This window comes from Carcharhinus amblyrhynchos, chromosome 3 (assembly GCF_965287045.1).
Source record: "Carcharhinus amblyrhynchos chromosome 3, sCarAmb.v2.hapA, whole genome shotgun sequence".
NCBI lineage: Eukaryota > Metazoa > Chordata > Chondrichthyes > Carcharhiniformes > Carcharhinidae > Carcharhinus > Carcharhinus amblyrhynchos.
Window position 1 is genome coordinate 121,161,231 of NC_137326.1, and position 21,423 is coordinate 121,182,653.

The window sequence follows — 21,423 nt, forward strand, 5'->3', positions numbered from 1 at the left end:
TTTTGCAGGGTTTGCAGGGCTGTATTGTCATTTCTGCTGCCTACATCAATACCAAGTGGTCTGTCTAGTTTTATTTTTTAAAGGATGGGATTTGTTTTCCTTTTCGTGGCGTGTTTGGCAGTGGCAAGAGCTGGCTTGCTACTTGCTGGCCGCAGGAACTTATCGTCCCTGCTGTTGTCAACAGGATTTCCCGTTGAACACATCCCTTGCCACCGGGAAACTTGCAGCAGAAGTGCACTGTTGGTGGGACTGTAAGATCCCACCGGCACAGCAGGAACAAGATTTCAGCAATTGATATTTAATAACTGAGTGGGCATTTGAGAGTCAATCACATATAGGACAGCCAGTCAGGTGAGGACAGCAGATTTTCTTCCCTAAAGAACATTAGTGAAGCAGGTGTGTTTTTATATGACAGTTGACGACAATTTCATGGTCATCATTAGACTTTTGATTCCAAGTTTTATTGAATTCAAATTCCACCATCAGCCATTGTTTGATGTGTTAGCGATGGAAAGATGGTAGGAGTGGAGGGCCTGAATGACATTATTGTTACTAGAGAGGCGGTGCTCGACAGACTGGAGGGACTGATTGTGGACAAGTCCCCAGGACCGGATGGAATGCATCCAAGAGTTCTGAAGGAAATGGCGGAGGTGATAGTGGATGCCTTGGTGATTATTTTCCCAGGGCAACTTCCATCTGTGCCACCGGTGAGACAGGGATGGTGATGGTGGTATCTGGGACATTATTTGTAAGGTATGATTCCGTGAGTATTACTTAGTTCCTTGACTAGTATGTGAGACAGCTCTCCCAATTTTTGCACAAAATCTTAGTAAGGAGGGTTTGCAGGGCTGTATTGTCATTTCTACTGCCTACATCAATACCAAGTGGTCTGTCTAGTTTTATTTTTTAAAGGATGGGATTTGTTTTCCTTTTCGTGGCGTGTTTGGCAGTGGCAAGAGCTGGCTTGCTGCCAAGAGTTCTGAAGGAAATGGCAGAGGTGATAGTGGATGCCTTGGTGATTATTTTCCAAACATCGCTGGATTCCGGGGAAGTGCCGGAAGATTGGAAAACGGCTAATGTTACGCCGTTGTTTAAGAAGGGTGGCAGGCATAAGGCGGGGAATTATAGGCTGGTTAGTTTAACATCTGTTGTAGGAAAAATGTTAGAATCGTGATCAAGGAGAAAATAGCGAGGCATCTTGAGGAGAATTGTTTGGTAGAGCAGACGCAGCACGGTTTCGTTAAGGGGAAGTCGTGTCTGACGAATTTATTGGAGTTCTATGAGGATGTGTCTAGGGTGGTGGATAGAGGAGAGCCGGTGGATGTGGTGTTTCTTGATTTTCAGAAGGCATTTGACAAGGTGCCTCACAAGAGGTTATTGCAGAAGGTCAGGGGGCATGGAGTTGGGGGTAGGGTGTTAGCGTGGATAGAGGATTGGCTGTCAAATAGGAGGCAGAGAGTGGGGGTCAATGGGTGCTATTCGGATTGGCGGTTGGTGACGAGTGGAGTGCCCCAGGGGTCGGTACTGGGGCCTCAGCTTTTTACCATTTATATAGATGATCTGGAGGAGGGAACGGAGTGTATGGTGTCAAAATTTGCTGATGACACCAAGATTGGTGGAACGGCAAATTGTGTGGAGGGTGTGGAGAGTCTGCAGAAGGATCTAGATAGGCTGGGCGAATGGGCCAGGAACTGGCAAATGGAATTTAATGTTGGCAAATGTGAGGTTGTCCACTTTGGTAGGAATAATGGTAGGAAGGACTATTACTTGCATGGCGAAAAACTGCAGCATGCGACGGTGCAGAGGGACCTCGGGGTCCTTGTGCATGAGTCGCAAAAACCCAGCCTGCAGGTGGTCAGGAAGGCGAATGGGATGCTGGCCTTCATAGCGAGGGGGATTGAATATAAAAGTAGGGAGGTCTTGTTGCAGCTGTATAGGGCACTGGTGAGGCCGCAGCTGGAGTACTGTGTGCAGTTTTGGTCGCCGCACTTACGCAAGGATATTTTGGGCTTGGAGGGAGTACAGAGGAGGTTTACTAGGCTGATTCCGGAGTTGAGGGGGTTGAACTATGAGGAGAGGCTGAATAAACTAGGCTTGTACTCGTTAGAGTTTAGAAGAATATGGGGAGATCTCATTGAGACATATAAGATGTTGAATGGGATGGATAAGATAGAGGTGGAGAGGCTCATCCCGCTCAGAAAGGACAGTAGGACTAGAGGGCACAGCCTCAGGATAAAGGGGGGGGTGCGGTTTAGAACGGAGTTGAGGAAGAACTTCTTCACTCAAAGGGTGGTGAATCTCTGGAATTCTCTGCCTGTTGAAGTGGTGGAGGCTGCCTCGCTCAATATTTTTAAGACGCGGGTTGATAGGTTTTTGATAGGCAAGGGGATTAAGGGTTATGGGGAGAGGGCGGGAATGTGGAACTGAGCCACGACAGATCAGCCATGATCTTATTGAATGGCGGGGCAGGCTCGAGGGGCTAGATGGCCTATTCCTGCTCCTATTTCTTATTTCTTATGATTCGAACCTAGATCCCCAGAGCATTTTCTGAGCCTGTGAGTTATTAGTCCAGTGATGATACCACTATCCCACAGCCTCCCCAAATAAAGACTAATACACAACAAGGACAGAGAATTGAAACAAATAAATCTTCAGTAATGTTAGTCTTCAGTAATGTTAGTCTTCAGTAATGTTAGTCTTCAGTAATGTTAGTCTTCAGTAATGTTAGTCTTCAGTAATGTTAGTCTTCAGTAATGTTAGTCTTCAGTAACTTAGTGTGACAATGATAAAGACAAATGCAATTAATTGTGTGTTGATTTAGGTGTACAGAAAATAGTCTCACTTTGTCCTTTTCACTAGGTATAGTATTTCCAACTGTGATCCTGCAGAAGGAACACCAGATGACATGGCTCTAGTGGATTCTGTTTCCTTACGAAGACAGGTATTACATTAATTTATTAACCTATTCTCATCAATGTTTTTGCTCACCTATACTTTTCTAATGGGATTATGGCAAGTAAACTGAGGAACATAATTGGTCGGACCTTGATTTAGGATGTTTGTTGTCTTTTGGCTGAGAATGGTGCACAATGAAAGAAAGGAAGGGAGATAAAACAATGCAGTAAACGTTATCCTTCCTATTCCTTCCCACCATTAGACATAGGAGCAGAAGTAGGCCATTCAGCCCATTGAATCTGCTGCACAACACAATAATACGATGACTGATCTGATGTGATAATCTTCATATCCACTTCTCTACTTTATCCACATAACCCTTGATTGCCTGACTGATTAAAAATTTGTCCATCTCAGCCTTTGAACATATTTAACAACCCAACCTCTATCATCCACTGCGATAAAGAATTCCACAGATTCAGACCCCTGCAAGAGAAGAAATTCCTCCTCATCTCTGTCATAAATGGGTGATGCCTTTCAATAAGATAATGCCCTCTGCTCCTAGACTCACCCATAAGTGGAAACAACATCTCAGCATCTACCCTGTCAACCCCTTGAGAATGCTATATGTCTCATAAGGTCACTTTTTATTCTTCTAAACTTCAATAATTACAGCTCCAACCGACCCAACCTCCTCATTTAAGAAAATTCTTCCATATCGGGATCAACCTAGTGAATGTTCTCTGGACTGCCTCCAATGCCTGTATATTTTTCCTTAGATATGCAGGCTGAAACTGTTTATGGTATTCAAGATGTAGTCTAATTAGTGCATTATATGGTTTTTAGCTAGACTTCCTTTCCTTTGAAATGAAGGCCAACATTCGCTTTCCCTACTACCTGCTGAATTTGCATGCTAGTCATTTATGCATGAGTTCTGAAATTCCTCTATACTGCAGTTTTCAGCAGTATTTTCTCCATTTAAGTGATATTTAGCTCTTTTATTCTTCCTGCTGAAAATGCACAATCACATTTCCCTACATTATATTCTATCTGCCAAGTTTTTTTTACCCATTTACTTAACCTATCTATATCCCTCTCTAGACTCTGTCCACTTGGCTTTCCAGTATAAAGGAAAGTCTAAACATGTAAAGACAATGTTTTTGCTCACCTATACTTTTCTGATGGGATTATGGCAAGTAAACTGAGGAAAATAATTGGCAGGACCTTGATTTACGACGTTTGTTGTCAAACAATGCTTGTTCTCGTATAACATAATCACTTTTCAAATTACATTGAATACGAGTTTATGAGCTGCTTCTCTTTAAATGTGATATTTGTTTTCTGTCTTGCTGTCAGATAATTAAACTCAACCGCCGACTCCAGCTCCTGGAGGAAGAAAACAGAGAGCGCACCCGACGGGAAATCATTATTTACTCAATCACAGTGGGGTTCTGGTTGATCAATAGCTGGCTTTGGTTCCGACGTTGAGTAGGCATTTTATGAATTGGATCATGTGCTAACTGAACAACAGGTCTTTTCAAAACCAGCTGGTGATACGAAGGGCCAAACATTGTTTATAGCTCCTTCTGTGTCATACAGACTTCTTCAACATCCATGCACTGATTGCTCACTCCATACAAAACAGGACAAGGAATCATGGGGACAAAGGGATGTTTTGTTGTTCATTTAAAAATATTTATTATATCACTTCATTAGACATTTATCAACACATTTTGCATGCCCATGATTAGGGAATGTGTGGCTTTCAGGACTTTTAAAGATGTTGTTGAACCTGATGTGCATGTGATTGTACAGGACCAGTAGAGAGGGTGTCATGGAACAGAACACAGAGTAAAGCTAACAAGCTGTTTTTTGAATTTATGACTTATTGATCGGAAGAATTGCATATAAATGATTTTGCAGGAGTTTTATGCGAAGGGATGTATATAAACATATTGTGCATGTATTCCATTGTCACATGAAGATGAATTTCTGGTTTTGGGCCCCTATGTTTCCTGTTTTTGCACTGAGTTCAAAATAAATACTGTGGGAAAAGGCAAAAAATTTTTTTTGAGTATGCATCAAAAATATATCCACCTTTCATTGATTTTGTTTTGAATTTTCATCATACAAATCTGCCTTCTGACATATTTAGTTGTGCATTGAAATGCCAATGTGCTGATCTTTTAGTTCGTAGCATTCCTGTGCTCCACATAAAGCAATTAGCAGCATAGGTGCTGAGAGCTGAAGCCAATCCCCAGTATTTCATTTGAACATCCATCCCCTGAAACTGTGAATGGATCTGTTCTGGTTGTACTACTCAGTATAGAATTCCCCAAAAAATGTTTTGTAAATACATGTATGGAGCAGGTTGGGAGGGTGGGAATATGTTTTTCCATGAATGCTGAAAAAGGCCACTGTGCAGCCTTGATGGAACGTATTCCATTTGATGTTTGGATCAGACAAGTGTTTACACTGTAAAGATTTCAACTAAATGATGTATCTTTTAGTATATCACTTACTTTGCCCTTGACCTGCAGAGGCACAATAAATCTTGACCTAGTTCAAGACATTTACTGCAGGAACGTTTAATGTAAGCAAACTTTAAATTAAACATAAATCTTTTAAATGTGGCAAACTTTTTTTTCTATTGTATCTTTTATGTGGAGCAAGATTACACAAGATTATCAGAAGTACAATTGTGTATGTAAATATAGTTGACTATATACAATGTGGCAATAAATAAAATTAAATCTGAATATTTCGTTTTTTTTCACCATCAATGTGTGATCTAGGAAGGGAGAAGATAGTTCCAAGTAATCCAGAGGTCTGGGCTAGTAGAATCCATAGAATCCCAACAGTACAGAAGGAGGCCATTCGGCCAATTGAGTCTGCACTAACCACAATCCCTACCAGGTCCTATTCCTGCAACCCCATATATTTACTCTGCTAATCCCCTGACACTAAGGTCAATTTAGCATGGCCAAACAGCCTAACCCACACATCTTCAGACTGGGAGGAAACCAGAGCACCCACGCAGACACGGAGAATATGCAAACTCCACCGGGAATGAATTCAGGTCCTTGGCGATGTGAGACAGCAGTGTGGCATGGTGGCACAGTACCACTGTCGTGCTACAGTAACCCAGAGAACCTAAACTTAGATCCCAGAAGGCAATTTGAGAACTTGAATTCAATATTTTTCTTTTAAAAATTTAGAAATAAATTATCTGTTACCAGTTAAGGTCATTACAAAATTGCCAGATGGTTGTAAGAACCAAACAGTTTTTAAAGAAGGAAACTTGTCTTTTCCCAGTATGTCCTATCTCTACAGCCCTACACCCTCTGAGATTTCTGTATTGTTCTATTCTGGTCTCTTGCACATCCCCAATTTCCATCACTCAACCATTGATGGCCATGCCTTCAGCTTTCTAGGTGCTGAGCTCTGGAATTCACTCCCTAAATCTTTGCTATTTTACTTTTAAGATGTTCCTCAAAACATACTTCTTTAAACAATCCTTTGGTCAGTTGTCCTACTATCTTGTGTATAGTTTCAATTTTTCTTTTGATGTTACATATAAGTTTTATCCCAGACCTATATGGCTGAGTTAACTACCCTTTGAATATGCCTAGCAAGCCACGTAGTTGAAGGCCCACAATCAGCCCTCCAAACCAACTAGGGTTGGTTAATAAATACAGTTCATGGCAGTGATATCCACACAAAGCAATTAATTTGAATAAAATCATTGCTGAAGGCAACTATAATATGATTAAAGATGATAAACCAGATAAATTATTTTCTGATGTGGAATTCTACTTCAACCCATAAGTACCCAAGTTAGGTTATGGATGGTGTTTTAATTTCTGAACTTTTTTTGAGATTCGTAAGAAGTCTCAACACCAGGTTAAAGTCCAACAGGTTTATTTGGTCGCAGAAGCCACAAGCTTTCAGAGCGCTGCTCCTTCATCAGGTGAGTGGGAGTTCTGTTCACAAACAGGGCATATAAAGACACAAACTCAATTTACAAAATAATGGTTGGAATGCGAGTCTTTACAGGTAATCAAGTCTCCAAGAAGATCGTGCATATCAACAATCTCCACATTTTGAGATTCAGCAGGAATTTGATTGCCATATTTCTATGCTTGTTATTCCATGATTAATCAGGAATGTTTTATTTTAAATTCAGAAATTGATGTGATCGGTTATCATGTAGAATAGGATGCACATCATGTGCTGTTGGGGGCACTGTGCAACCTCTGACAATGTGGCCCTTGAAACCCAGTTTTATTCGGTTTGTTATGTTTTGTGCCTGGGGATTTCAAAAGGGCTGTCGGTATTGTTGTCTCGGTGGTGAATAAATGCTCCATCGCAATCTGTCTCTTCAGGTACTATGCCCAAAGAGGGTGTTGACCATGGACGTCCATGGTAATCTTGTTATCACTCAGCAAGTTTGCACACCAAGAAAAGGTCACATTACAACAGTAACTGCCATAAGGACCAAAATGTCAAAAACTTCCAACAGATTAGATGCCAAAAATTGATTTGATTTATTAATGTTACATGTATTAGGATACAGTGAAAAATATTGTATACAGGCAAAACATACTGTTCGTCGAGCATCGAAGGGAAAAGGAAAGAAGAGAGTGCAAAATATAGTGTTACAGTCATAGCTAGGGTGTAGAGAAAGATCAACGTAATATATGGTAGGTCCATTCAAAACTCCAATGGCAGCAGGAAAGAAGTGATCTTGAGTCAGCCCATGCGTGATCTCAGACTTTTGTATCATTTTCCCATGGAAGAAAGTGGAAGAGAGTATGTTTGGGATGCATGGAGTCCTTGATTACGCTGGTTGCTTTTCCAAGGCAGCGGGAAGTGTAGTTGGAGTCTGGATGGGAGACTGGTTTGCAGGATGGACTGGGCTACTTTCACAACCCTTTGTAGTTTCTTGTGGTCTTGGTCAGAGCAGGAGCCGTACCAAGCTGTGATACATCAGGAAAGGATGCTTTCTATGGTGCATCTGTAAAAATTGCTGAGAGTCATAGTGGACATGCCAAATTTTCTTAGCCTCCTGAGAAAGTATGGGTGTTGGTGGGCTTTCTTAACTATAGCATCAGTGTGGAGGGAGCTGGACACTTAGAAATTTGAGGCTCTTGACCATTTCCATTTCATCACTGTTGATGTTGACAGGGGCATGTTCTCCAGTACACTGCCTGAAGTCAATAACTATTTTTTTTGTTTTGCTGACACTAGGGAGAGGCTATTGGCATCGCACCATTTCACCAGATTCTCTATTTCTTCATACTCCATCTCATCATTGTTTGAGATCTGACCCACTATGGTGATGTCAGCAGCAAATATGAAAATGGAATTGGAGCAGAATTTGGCCACACAGTCATAGGTGTATAAGGAGTATAGTCTTACGGGGTACCGATGTTGAGGATGGTCGTGGAGGAGGTGTTTTGCCTATCATTACTGATTGTGGTCTGTGAGTTAGGAAGTCTAGAATCCAGCTGCAGAGGGAGGAGCTGAGCTCCAGGCCACGAAATTTGGAGCTGTATGTTGGGATTATGTGTTGAGATTATGTGTTGAAGGTTGAGCTGTAGATAATAAGTAGAAATCTGACATAAGTGTCTTTGTTATCCAGGTGTTCCAGGGTTGAGTATAGGGTCAGGGAGATGAAACTTTTGCAGTGATAGGTGAACTGTAGTGGATCCAGGAAATCTGGAAGACTGGAGTTGATGCATGCCATGACTAACCTTTCAAGACAATTTATAATGATGTGTGTCAGAATCAATGAGCGATAGTCATTAAGGCATGCTGCCTGGCGTTTTTTCTTTGGAACAGGGATGATGGTCATCTTCCTGAAGCAGATGGCGACCTCAGATTGGTATAAGGAGAGATTAAAGATGTCTGCAAATACCTCAACCAGTTGGTCCATACAGGATCTGAGTGCTCATCTGGGTATTCCATCTGGTCCAGTAATTTTCTGTGGGTTAAGTTTCAAGAATGCTGATCTGACATCTATGATGGTGATCTCAGATACCAGTTCAGCCGAGGCTTCAGGGGTGGAAGGTGTGCTTTCACTGACCTCTTGCCCAAAACAGGCAGAGACTGCATTGAGCGCATTGGGGAGGAGTGCATTTTTGCCGGTTATGTTGTGTAGAATGTAATTGTTGGTTGGGGGGCTGGGGGGGAATGACTCCAAATTTTGTGCCTTTTATACTTTCCTGTAATTTCTGCACCAGCCACAGTTGTAATAAAATTGAGGATGGATCTAATAGTATCACATAAATTTACAAACTATCACATCTGTGCTGGCTGAAAAAGCAATTTGATCTAATCCTGTTTTGGAGATCTTGGCTGCAATCCTGTGGGTTACAGTGCTTGAGGTGCACATCCAAATACATTTAAAATGTGATGAGAGTTTCTGCCTGTACCATCCTTCCAGGCAGTTCCAGGTCCCATGCAGTTCCTCAGATGAAAAGAAATTCTCCTCAATTCCTTTATAATACTTCAATTAATCACTTTATATTTATCCATCTAGTTACTATCCTTTCTGGTGGGGGAAATATTTCTTTCCTGTTCAATCTAACTCATTTCTTCTGCCCCCCCCCCCCCACAACCCCAAAATTTTGTGCGCCTCAATTAAATCTTCACTTCTGTTGAAAACAACCGCAGTCTATCTAAATTTATCTCCATTAGTGGAACACCATTGGTTTCTCCTCTGTGCCTTCTCTAGTGTGATCACACCAACACATAATGTGACCAATACCAATATGCCACGCAGTCCTCTGGTCACAGCCTTGCTACTGCTTTATGCAATTTTCACATAGCTTCTCCACCTTGTATCATGTCTTGTGAGAAAAGGAAAGCAATCCCTCTACCTTCTCAATCATCTTATTGACTTGTCCTGCTACCTTTGGGATCTGTGATTATGCGTTCCCAAAATCATTCTGCGCTTCTATATTTCTCGTGTACATCTATTATGTATTTCACTGCCTTACTTGCCCTTCCCAAAATGCATTGCCTCACATATCTCCAGATGGAATTCTATTTTCTCTCCTTCATTAATCTATGCATTTCTAAATGATGAATATGGTCCCTCAGAACTTTTCCAAAAATTACCCCACCATTCAGGTTAGGCTATAGAATAAAGAACTGGGCAGCATCTGTGACAAGAGAAAAGGAGTTAACATTTTGAGTCAAACATGACTCCTTCTGAACCAAAGGTGGGGAGAAATATACTGTTAAAAGGGGGAACCTAGGAAGAAGAACATAAGGAAGATTTGGGATAGGATCAAGGATGACAGAGATTAAATAACAAAGTATTATGGATGAAAAGACAAAGAGATTAATAATGGTTGTAATAAAGAGACAAAGCATTGGTGCAAATTGGTGAGTGTAAATGTTTAAATAATGTCCAAAAGCAAAAGCAAGATTTAAACCAGCAAATGTCAAACAAAACCAAGATGAGAAACATAGTTCATGATCCGAAATTGTTAAACTCAATATTGAGTGCCTAATCAGAAGAGCTGTTCCTTGAACTTGTTTTGAGCATTGCAGCAGGCCAAGGACTGATCTGTGAACATAAAAGCAAAATAGTGAATTGAAATGGCAAGCAAGCAGAAGCTCAGGGTTATGCTTGTGGACTGAATGGAGGTGTTTTGCAAAGGGAACCATGTTGTGAGCAGCAGATACAGTACAGTGATGAAGTACAAGTAAATCATTGCTCCACCTGAAAGGAGTCTTTGGGGCCATGGACAGTTAGGAGTAGGGAAAAGAAAATGCAAATGTTAATTCTTCCTGCATGGAAGGTGTCATAGGAAAAAGTGTTGAGGGTAATTGAGGAGTGGATAGAGGAAATGGTCCCTTTGGAATGCTGGCAGGGGAGGGGAAGGAATGTGTGTTTGCTGCTAGCATCATGCTGGAGATGGCAGAAATGACCAAGGATAATCCTTTCGGTATGGAGGCTGGTGGGGTGAGATGTGAAGATAAGGGAAATTCTATTGTGTTTCTAGGATGGAGGAGAATGGGTGAGGGCAGAAGTACTAGAACTGGATCAGTCAAAGTCAAGGGCTCTGTCAACCAAAGCTGGGGAGCGCCGGCATCCTCGGGTGAGAGTCATTATCTCTATCATATGACCAGCTTAGTATTTCCAACATTTTCCGTTTTTATATCAGGTTTAGAGCACCCTGAATATTTTGGTTTTGTACTGTGCTGCAGTTGTTCAGGAATAAGTGAAAATATCTATTTCGCGGTATTACTGCCTTTTTTTTGGTCAGCGCCACAATATCATTACCATCGACCAACAAACTACAAACAGCCCGACTGCGCAGGCGCTTCACAGTCGCCCTGCATTCATATTGCGCAAGCGCAGCCAGAGGGGGCCGTACCCCGTGGATTCGCGATGCGCACGTGTAGGATGAGGGAGATTTCACAATACGCATGCGTTGTCTGAGGGGCTCCGCGGATTTGCAATGCGCACGCGTAATCTGAATCTGGGCCGAGCGTTTGTAGTGCGCAGGCGCGGATTGAGGCCGGCTCTGGGATCTGTCATGGCGTCGGTGGCGCTGTTTCGAAGTGTTCTAAGTCCCTTCAGACAAAGGCTTTCTCTCAGTCAGACCATCCCTCTATTCACACAGACCAGGGAGAAGAAGAGATGGATGAAATCTTACATGTTACTAATGGAAAGAAAGAAAAAACTTGAAGGGCCTCCACCGCCTCAACCTCGGTGTGTATGAACGTGCACAGGGACCAGGCCACAGCGCCTTATTGACACAAGTGAATGGGAGCTCGGAATGAAAAAAAATCAATTTGCCTTTGCTGTTTTGTACTTAGCATACTAGCTTCATTTATGTTGTACTTTATAGCATCTTGCATTTTTATATGACAAATGTTTCTCGGTGTTCCACAGAGGTGGTCGTCAGTGAAGATTTTTGGAGGGGTGATAACATTTCGTTATGTTTGTAAAGGGCATTAAAGTTGGAGAGGCTGAAGGTTAGCGAGGGAACTGAACTAAGGGACCAAGATAGGCAAACATTCTTTAGGCTAAGTGGCTGGGGTAAGAGAAATGGAAACATTGGTGCACTGAAGCAGGTTATGGAAGTAATCGGTCGTCAGCAATGACAGGAATGATAAACTAGCAGAATTAAAACTTAGGGCAGTAGCCTATGAGCAGAAGAGTTTGGATAAACTGAAGTTTAGGGAGGATAGAATGCTGGTCAGGAGAACATTGGAATAACTGAGTCTGGAGATGACCGAAGTCTGAATGATGATTACTGAGGAAGGTCAGACGTGGATGTAAAAGAGGGGAAAGTAAGGGGCAGCAGCTCAGTTTGAATTGGATACAGAGGTTGCCAACTTTTTGATTCAAGCTGAGACCAGAAGAGGGACTTCTGCATTGCCAAAGAAATAAAACCCATGCAAGCTGGTAATGATGTTTGTGGTCTTGTCAGTTTTTAATGAGCAAAAACTGTGACTCACCCGAGACTAGATAGATGGCAGGTGAGCAGTGAGATGGTACAGAGGCAACAAAGCAGTGGAGAGCAATGGTGAAGAGGTAGACCTGGGTGCTGCTAGTACATGCATCTTGTGTCTGTGAATGCTGTTGCCAAATGATAGTTTGGACCTGAGAGGATCAATTCTGGATTCTTTGACACTGATCCAAAAATAGGAATGGAAACTATTCCTAAAGATGCTTTGGCTATGGAGCAAAGTAGTTTCCAGTTACAATACACTGTTAGTAGTTTGGAATTTGCGATTCTGAAATCAAGATCCTAATCTGTATTTTACAAATTTGAACAATGCTTCTAGGGCTCAGAATGCTAAACTGCTGCATCATATTCTATACTCATAAGTTTGTAATTGACCTATTAAGCTGTCAGCATCACTGAGCAAGGATAATCAAATGGGTCTTAGAAGCTTCGCACCTCAGTTATCTGTGTGAGTACCAATGGCCCCCTAATGCAGCCAATTGATGTGTTGTGCCATGGCGTGATAAAACCTGACTGTCATGACAAAAGCTTGATTTGTCTGAGTGTGTGTGAGCATCAAATAGAGGCAAATGATTTCTCATAGAGAAGAAAGGAAAATTGGCTATTGAGACACCTGTGTTATCTCATTCATCCAGCATACAGTACAAAGTGATATTGCCAAGAGTCTTGAGACTGGGTTTTAGATATGTTATGTAGTGCAGTATTTTGAATTAATGTCACTTTAATAAAAGCATCAAACATGGTGAGAGGGAACAGAGAGTTGTATTTAAAACATTTTGTTGCATTGCCAGATCACAGCAGCCAAACTGGGACTACCATGCTGAAATAGTGGCCTTTGGTCAACGTCTTCATGAGAATTTTAACCTGGATCTTCTCAAAACAGCGTTCATCAATCCCTGTTACGTTACATTTGAGGAAGCACGCCGCCGAGAACTTAAACTGGGAAGAGAGGATGTCAAGTTGAATCTCAAAGACAATCAACAGTTATTTGAGAAAGGCTCATTGTTTGCGGACACTTACTTCCAAGACTGTTTCAGTAATGCTTATCCAAACTTACCTGCTGACGGTGTTAAGGCATTTACTAGTCACATCACTGGGTCACAGGTTGTGTGCCATGTTGCCAGGAACCTAGCTGTGGAAGACTTGATACTAAGTGCAGAGTTCCCAGTGCCAGAGGAGATTTTACAAAGGACATTCTTTGCTATTATTGGAGCTTTGCTTGAGAGCAGTGGAACAGAAAGAGCCAGCTTATTTATGCGGGTAAGATACTGTAATGGAGCGGGGTGGGGAATGGTCTACTTGGAAATAATAACGAGATTATATTCAGTACAGGACAATTGCTTGAAGTTCACACTGATTTACAGGTTGTATGAGCAAGGACAACAATTTGCATTATTAGGATCCTGGACCAGAACCTCAAGATATATCATAAAGCCAGACATTTTCTATTTTTGGCATAAATGTGAGGAAAGGATGCTTCCTTCCAGAAATGATTCCACTGAAATATGGTCAAACAAACTTTATTTAATGACACAGTTTAAATAAAATTCTACAAATGAAACAGCTTAACTATTAATAGTTGAACAATATTTAAAACTGAAAAGGAAGCTACTTTAATTTCTAACTTATTACTGTTACAGTTCCAAATAAGCAATATTCTTCCAACAGACTTAAATGTCATTTAAAATACAGTTAGCAACCATAAATATACTTGCTATAATGAGTGTATACAGTCTTGAAACTTCCAGAGAGAAAATTAGTTCCAGAAACCAGTAAACTTCTTTTAACTTCAACCAGGTTTCAGCTGCAAACTAATCTGCTTTGTGCAAAAGTTGTTTCTCTCTGCTACAGATACAGGAATGTACACAAACCACATCATCACATGACCCTGTCAATCACTCTAATCAGAAATCCTAGGAGAACTTAAGTAAACAAGAGGGTTAACTCTACTTAAATTAACCACTTGCGAGACTAAAATGAGTAGTTTTCCTTCTCTCCCAGCATCCTTGAGTTGTATTTCCACCAGACATAATGACTGCCTGTAGCAGAAAGTTGAATTTTTAAACAAAGAACAAACATTCCATTTAAAATAAAAAAATATAAATTTATATCAATTGCACTGCTATCATTAATGCATTCATACAATTCACATAGCATCTTTAAAGTAGAAAAATACCCAAGTTGCTTCACAAAGGCATAATCAAGTGAAAATGAATGGTGAGGCTGGCAGAAAGATTGGTAACCTGAGCACACTCAGATTTAGGGTAATCGACAAAAGAACCAGAAGTAAAGGTTAGTTTTTAGATTGAGCTGCACAGCTGGATTGTATTGCCTGAAGGGGTAGCAAAAGCAGTTGTTAATTGTTCCTTTCAAAAGGGAATGGGATGTATACTTGTAAAGAAAAATATTTGTAGAGCTATGGGAAAAACAGAAATGGAACAAATTGAATAGCACTTTCAAAGAGTCAGCATGACAGGCTGAACAACTTTGTTCTGAGCTTGATAATTTTGACGCAAGGATGTATTAGGAGAATTAACTAAAAACATGGTCAGAGGCGGGTTTTAAGTTGGAGTTGGAGCTAATGAGGAAAGGGATGTATGTCAGGAACTCTATAGAGTCGGGCTGTAGTTAGGGTCAGGTTGTACAAAAGGTGAGGATACCAAGTGAACTTAAAAACAAAATATCCATTGGTATGTTATGTGATCACAGTAAGAAGTCTCACAACACCAGATTAAAGTCCAACAGGTTTATTTGGTAGTACAAGCCACAAGCTTTTGGAGCATTGTCCCTTCATCCCACTCACTTGATGAAGGGGCAGTGCTCTGAAAGCTTGTGGCTTGCGCTACCAAGTAAACCTGTTGGACTTTAACCTGGTGTTGTGAGACTTCTTACTGTGCTTACCCCAGTCCAATGCCGGCATCTCTACACCATGTTATGTGATTGCAAGAAGATGTTAAACAGAATTGCTGGTACAAATGAGGAAACGTTTACTAAAGGACACAAGACCAAAGAATAAGGACAATAGCACTTGGCATGTTTGAATCGTGGCAAGAGTTTACCTATTTTAGTTGAACTTTTAGCTTCCCATTTTTAGCTTATATATTTTGGCAAAAAATTGTGATTAGTGAAGTCAGGGATGTCAATGACGGAAAATTATTTATAATTCTTTTAGCTAGCATCAAAGTTGTGAAGCAAACCCAGGCACAGAGTAAAACTCTCTCTATCTTGCTTTAAACCCCAAACTGTAATACTTCCTACGTGGCCACCTTTTGGCTTCTCTGAGATTGTTAATTTGCGGACAAGTTTTTGCTGTTGCCTTTTGGATTGAGATTACTGAAAACTCGTTTCACTTGGAATCGCTTCAACTCATTAAGGTGCAATGCATTCAAAATGAAAGCTGTAGCTATGTGAGTACTAATTCTGGTCAAGTATTGGAGCTCACCTAGCAATCATATTCCAGTATTTTAAGGAGGAGAGAAAATTAACAATCTTTTTAAAATAATGCCTCTATTCTAGGAGGACTGCAGGGTAAACTCAGGTGATGGTCTCTCAATTACAAAGTGAAGGAACTAAAATCACCTTTCACAACAAAAAGAGTTTTGGGTAAAATGAATTTGGCCTGTCCACTGGTCAGAATGAGGTGGCGGGTGACAGGCAGTGAGGAAATCAGAACTAAATTCTATTGGACTAGCTGTGGGAGAGGGCTTGATGGGTTCTTGGAACCCTGCTGCAGATTTCTTCTAATGTCCAGATTTAAATATTTGTGCCTGTCACTACATAATGCATAGTTATTACAGTACAACTGGACTGTAAATATGCAGTGCTCTTTTTCTTTAATGCTACAAAGTTATGCAAATTCCAAGTTTATTTTTGACTTTGCCCTGGATTTATAGTATGGTTTACAATACATCTGTGCCAATCAAAGCTGCTTATTGCTGTTGTAGTATAGATGTAGGCTCAACTCACAAGCTGAAATCCTGTGGTTTACCCGCACGGGGGTAAATTACCTGGTGCTTGTCCAGCTAAAATATCCTATACTTTAGGATTTGGCTTCCATTTATATTGCGGAATTGGAAGAATTCCAATCTAACTTTAGGTTGCTCTTGTTTCTAGATTCAGTGTGCTGCTGCAGTTGTGTATAATTTGACCTGGTGCTGGAACAAATATCTGTTCTGTATAATAGTGGATGCTATTTTTGACTTGTTATGTGATAGCATTGTATTGCATGCTGGCTGTCTTGTTCTGTGTGACTAGTGATTCAAATGATTTGTGAATGTGTAACAACCTATTAACAGCTGTTGGTCTGTTTGCTTCTGCCTTCACTCTTGAATAGAATATTTGACTGATTTATTGTTTTTTTTGTAGGACTTTCTAATTACTCAACTTATTGGTAAGGATCTGTTTGATATCTGGCCTCTTGTTAATCCCATGGGACAACTGGTGGAAGAGTTGAAAAAGAGGAATATCCCTCTTCCTGAGTCCAGACTGACCAAGCAGGCTGGAGCCAGCACTGTGCTCCCACTGTATTTTGTTGGCTTGTACAGGTACATGATAAATGTTACTTAACATATTTGAGTTGTAACTTTATTGGGTTTCATATCAGCAAGAAACTGTTGCAAAAATGTATCATAGGGCTATTACAATCTTCACATTTTGTGTTCAATTTTTTATGATCGTATGTTATTCCCTGCCATTCATGTAAATATAAAATATTGGCTTTAGTTCACTGAAAAGCTACTGAGAAATTTGGAAATTGTTGCTTGACATAGAGTAAAGATGCCAATTGTTAGCTGTGAGGAAAATGGGAGAAATGTAATTGCTAATGAGAAGTATTGGGGTGTGATAGGAGAGGGATAAGAAGCTTAAGGTTAGTTGATGTTTGAAGCAGGATCTGTGTGTTACGTAGTAGAAAAGCAATTTAATAGCTGCTGAGTTGAGGTGACAGTGAGAGTTGTCGATTGAATGAGATATGACTGGGAAGAGTTGTTGATTGGAAGAGACGGTGGCTATGATGAGAGTTGATCGGATGAGATATGACCGTGGGGAGGGCTGCTAATTGATTTGGCCCCTGGGGAGGGCTGGCTGATTGATTGATTTGGCCGCTGGGGAGGGCTGCTGATTGATTGGATGGTAAATTGTTTCTTTGACAAAGGAGCTGGTAATGGGAGTAGTTTGTTTGCCAGCTATCTGTGATTTATTTGGAGAAGGGTTCACACTGGCTGATCAACATTGTGAGCTGGCAAAGAACCGAGGTGAAAATTCTTCTATCAGCACTGCATTACTTTCTTTTACTGTAATGCTGAGTTTAAAGATGGTATATCGTTAAAACACAATTAAACATGTGCAAGAGCAAATCCTGAAAGTGGGGGTAACGTGCTGACCAGAGAGTGGTAAGAAATAAAGTCTCATAATTCTTAAAAGAATCTTAGAAGTTTATGGAACTTATTAAAAAGATGAGTTTTTCCTCCAAACATAAACTACTATAGATTGACGGTGAGCCCTAACTTCACTTAGAAATTGTCTCTCTCTCAATTAATTCATGAGAGTTAGCATATCTGTTTTGTTTTTTCTCAAGACACAAGTTAATTAACAGTAAAAGCACATCAGCTTGTGCCATTGCCAGGTACACATTGCAGTGTCTAAATTTTTTACAACATCACTGTTCTGGAAAGGACTTGTTGTCTTTTTAGTTTGTTCTTCAGATGTAGACATGACTGGTAAGATTACAGTGATGGCCCTATTCCTGGTTCCTTCAACCTGTTTGTGGGCCACCTTCTTGAACCAATGCAGTTCTTGTGTTGTTTGTCCTGTAATGGTGTAGATGGAGAGGATTCTGGGCTCTAACCTAACAACAATAAATAAATGGTGGTAAATACTTCTCCTTTTCCATGGTAGATCTTCTTTTCACTAGCCAGTATTGTTAATGTAAATTTGGTGACCTGCTGCAAATCATGTATATGGTGCATACTTTAGTTTCAAATTTGTCAGTGGTGGGAATATTCCAGTGGTGTTGTTAAAGATCTGAAGAGTTGGTCCAAATTGGGATGCTGTCTGAGTCCTGCAGTAGCCTGGTATGGATTATTTCCCACTTTGGGGAAGTTACAAATGGAGCTGAATATTGTGAATCAGTCAGTGAACAACTTAACTCTAAATCTTACACAAAAGATCTCTGGTGCGGCAGCTGAAGGGTTTTGGGCCAAGGGTGCTTCCTTGAACACGTGCAATGATTTATTATGTTTTGACCTGTGATATGGTTAGTGCCTGGTACAATTAACCTAAAAATAGAGATGGAAAAGCTGACGAATGGAGAAAAGTGGATCAAAGGCATTCGGTAGAAAGTGTGCAGCTGCTGTTTTAATTTATAATAGAGTCCAACAAAGTGATCAACTCCTAATATCACCATGATTATTTTAAGAGGAAAAGTCTGTTCTCTTAGGTGATTCAATAAAATTGCATTTATTAAATATTTCTAGAGTTGTCACATATTTTGCTTAAATAAATGCTTGATCCAAAACTGGGATGTTCTTTGGACTGCCAACTTTCAGGCGTGAGTTTTCATTTTATAGTTTCCTTCAACTTGTCTAAACAATTGGTTTTTCCAATTGACTGAGTTTAGTAAAGGGATGAGTCAAATGGTTTGTGAAATGGTTGATTAGTGAAATTTCACATGACAAGTAACTCATCAGTTTGCCAGCATATATTGGGTTTAAATCAGTAATAGCATCTGTCATGCATTTATGCAAGAAATGACAAAGTTCTGATCTGGAAATTAACAGATGTCCAATGTCTTGTTGCAGTGATAAGCAGCTAATTGCAGAAGGACCTGGTGAAACTGTGCTGTCAGCTGAAGAAGAGGCAGCCCGTGTAGCGCTGCGTAAAATTTACGGCTATACAGAAAGCAGACGACCTTGGAATTATTCAGACCTCACAAAGCAACCTGTGGCAGCCAAGGCTCTGAGCAATTAATGAGCTGGACCCATCCTATGTGACGTACATCATCCACATATTCTTCTGGTTATGGGACCTTAACTATTGTGCAAATATTCATCATTTTACAGCTGTAATAAAGACATTAAAAACCAGTTTTTAGTATTTATTGCAAAAGTATTTGGGGAAAGTTTCATCAAATAATGTGTACGGTTCTGATAGCCATGTTCTACAAAGGATAGGGGCACTGGAGTGGAGATAAGAATAAAGATTTACAATGATTATATCAGAGCTATGAGGTTATATCTATCATAAGAGGATCAACAGGTTGGCTTTTGTTCTGCTCAAGAATGGTGACTGAAGTCTGATCGAAGTCTTTAAGATTATGGAACACTTTGAAAGAGTAGACATAGAATGTTTCCACTTAGTGGGATGGGGAAGAGAGATCAAAGTATGAGATTGACACCATAAAATCAAATAGAGAATAGAAGAAACTTCATCCAAAGTATGTTGAGAATGTGGATCTCTACCACAGCAAATGGTTAAAGTAAATAGGACAGATGAATTAATGTTTTGGTTTATAAAGAACTGTCATTGGATGATATGATATCACTACTGGGTCAGCCAGTCACAGTAAAAATGTTAAGGATAATCACAGTCATTAGAAAAAGATATGATGAAGAGAGTTATTCTGATGTGCAAGGATGGGACAAGGTTTGAGTGAAAGATGCATTGAAATGAGTGAAAAGATCATTTAAGTTTGAAACTGATTTTTAAGAAAAATCTCATCAGATTGACCCTTCTAATTTAGTCAGCATTAATTTTGAAAGGAGTAATGATATTGCTAAAAAAATCTTCTTTGTCGTCTTGGTACACAATACACAAAACATTTTCAATCCATCATGATGCCATAGATTCAAATATAAATACATTACCATGCTTTTGTTTTAAAAAATGTTCCAATAATATTTGAAGTACATTTTAAATGACACTTTCCTTAACCATTTTCAGACTAGCATTCTGAGTAACAGGAGATGGAGAATAGGGATAATAAGTAATATTATAAGAACATAAGAAATAGGAGCAGGAGTAGGCCATCATTGACAGGAAATTCAACTGGACTAGCTCCATGGCCACAAGAGCAGGTCAGAGACTAGGAATCCTGCAGTAAGTAACTTGCCTCCTGATCTTCCCAAAGCTTGTCTACCTCTGCTAGGCACAAGTCTGAGGTGTGATGGAATGCTCTCTACTTGCCTGCATAAGTGCCACAACAAGACGACTCAGGAAGCTCAACACCATCGCTACCCGCCTGATTGACACCCCTTTCACAAACATTCATTCCCTCCACACCAACGTACAGTTGCAGCCATGTGTACTACCTACGAGATGCATTCTAAGACTCCTTAGACAGCACTTTCCAAACCCATGACCAGTACCACCTAGACCACAATCTGGAATTTCCCCTTCCAGCCACAGACCATTCTGACTTGGAAATATATCACCATTCTTTCACTGTGGCTAGGTCAAAATCCTGGAACTCCTTAACAACACTGGGAATACAGCAGTTCAGGTAGACAGCTCACCACTACTTGAGGGCAATTAAGGATGGACAATAAATGCTGATCTAGCCAGTGACACCCACATCCTGTAACTAAATTTTGAAAAAGATTGGCTGGGTGTGTGCCAAGATTCCTTCAAATTATTTTCATTTTGCACAATCTTGATATTTGCACGGTGCCTTTCAAGATTTCTTGCACAGCTGTGGTTGCCTATGTCTTTAAAGGCACAACTTCTGAATGGTCTATCTGGTACTTCCCCTATATGCAGCTCGATGGGAAAATTGACAGATGAAAGTATTGAACAGTGTGTGTTCTATTCAACTTCAAACATGGTGATAAATTGCAGATTGCCCAGAGGCAATCAAATTTAAAAGGCTTGAAGCATCATTGCACTTATTAATATTTGCAAAATAAAAACCAGATCCATAGAAGCAACAGGTACAAATAGATTATAAAGGAACTTGACAATTATATTGTTAATTTTCCTCAAAATAATTTTATATTAAACAAGATATAAGTCTCTGTTGGCAGAATTCAGTTAAAAGATA

At 40.3% G+C, this 21,423-nt stretch overlaps 2 protein-coding genes across 7 annotated transcripts in view; both read left to right on the forward strand.

Moving 5' to 3' along the window:
* The window catches only part of mffa (mitochondrial fission factor a), a 29,971-nt gene extending 24,312 nt beyond the window's left edge, over nucleotides 1-5,659 (forward strand). For 5 of the 6 annotated variants that reach the window (XM_080185884.1, XM_080185887.1, XM_080185888.1 and 2 more), the window contains 2 exons: nucleotides 2,860-2,941; nucleotides 4,252-5,659. In XM_080185884.1, the coding sequence (XP_080042010.1) occupies nucleotides 2,860-2,941; nucleotides 4,252-4,383 (214 nt within the window). In that variant the 3' untranslated portion in view covers nucleotides 4,384-5,659. The remainder of the gene's footprint in view (nucleotides 1-2,859; nucleotides 2,942-4,251) is intronic. The other variant, XM_080185890.1, reaches the window with a different exon arrangement.
* Nucleotides 5,660-11,426: 5,767 nt separating this feature from the next.
* mrpl44 (mitochondrial ribosomal protein L44) lies at nucleotides 11,427-19,471 on the forward strand. The gene is made up of 4 exons (XM_080186494.1): nucleotides 11,427-11,626; nucleotides 13,181-13,649; nucleotides 16,755-16,933; nucleotides 19,187-19,471. Exons 1-4 carry the CDS (start codon nucleotides 11,451-11,453, stop codon nucleotides 19,353-19,355), a joined length of 993 nt encoding a protein of 330 aa, XP_080042620.1. The 5' UTR covers nucleotides 11,427-11,450; the 3' UTR covers nucleotides 19,356-19,471.
* Nucleotides 19,472-21,423: the final 1,952 nt, after the last annotated feature.

Coding starts and splice junctions, on each gene's coding strand:
- mrpl44 (XM_080186494.1), top strand. CDS start 11,451: ATGGCGTCGGTGGCGCTGTTTCGAAGTGTTCTAAGTCCCTTCAGACAA. Junction 11,627..13,180: donor CCTCCACCGCCTCAACCTCG/GTGTGTATGAAC, acceptor TTGCATTGCCAG/ATCACAGCAGCCAAACTGGG. Junction 16,934..19,186: donor TATTTTGTTGGCTTGTACAG/GTACATGATAAA, acceptor GTCTTGTTGCAG/TGATAAGCAGCTAATTGCAG.